This window comes from Loa loa (genome assembly GCF_000183805.2).
Source record: "Loa loa unplaced genomic scaffold supercont3.4295, whole genome shotgun sequence".
Classification (NCBI taxonomy): domain Eukaryota; kingdom Metazoa; phylum Nematoda; class Chromadorea; order Rhabditida; family Onchocercidae; genus Loa; species Loa loa.
In genome coordinates this window covers 96-791 of record NW_018112471.1, presented here as the reverse complement: position 1 = coordinate 791, position 696 = coordinate 96, and the positions used below count along the sequence as shown (strand labels likewise).

The window sequence follows — 696 nt, the reverse complement described above, 5'->3', positions numbered from 1 at the left end:
ACACATATGAGGACTCGCACAGGTAAGAAGCCGATCGAATGCAAAATATGCGGAAAAATTTTCACCACGACATCGAGTCTGCGTGAACATATGAGGATTCATAACGGTGAGAAGCCGTTCTCTTGTTCAGAATGCAATATGAGTTTCACTCAATCATCGACTCTGCGTGAACATATGAGTATTCATAATGGTGAGAAGCCGTTCGCTTGTTCGGAATGCAATATGAGTTTCACTCAGTGTACATTTTCAGGAGTATTTTGAACATTGAGCATCTTATGTAATTCTCTTTGCTCAGAGACTTTGATATTTCTGTCATTTTTCTCTTTTAATAAAGCTTTATTCAAGCTCATTCTACATCAGATTTCTGATCATATCGCTCTTTCGCTTCGTATTTCCCTTAACAAGGTAAATAAATTTATACCTATCATTCAAAAGCAAACGAAGCAAAAAACTTTCGGGACGAGGTCAATTGTGATTTTGTTGATTGATCTCAACAAAAAGTGTTGTTCTCGCATGCTCGAGCATTTTGACCTTCCTCAGTAAATTCATTTTCAAATTTTTGTTTCAGTAGTGGTTATTAATTATGCGTTGAGAATTTGTCTTACTCGCTATTCCCATTATAAATATAAACCAATATGAGCAAAGTGAATGAATAAAGTAAAGGTGGTAGGATCATTGCTGGAATATAAAATTTCT

The 696-nt window shown here is 35.5% G+C and overlaps 1 protein-coding gene across 1 annotated transcript; it reads left to right on the top strand.

The window, feature by feature from the left end:
* Positions 1-6: 6 nt before the first annotated feature.
* On the top strand, positions 7-252 carry LOAG_19269 (zinc finger protein; the record flags this gene model as incomplete). Its single annotated transcript, XM_020451921.1, has 1 exon — positions 7-252. A coding segment is annotated over one exon (246 nt), but the record flags the coding sequence as incomplete, so codon positions are not given.
* Between the last annotated feature and the right edge of the window lie 444 nt (positions 253-696).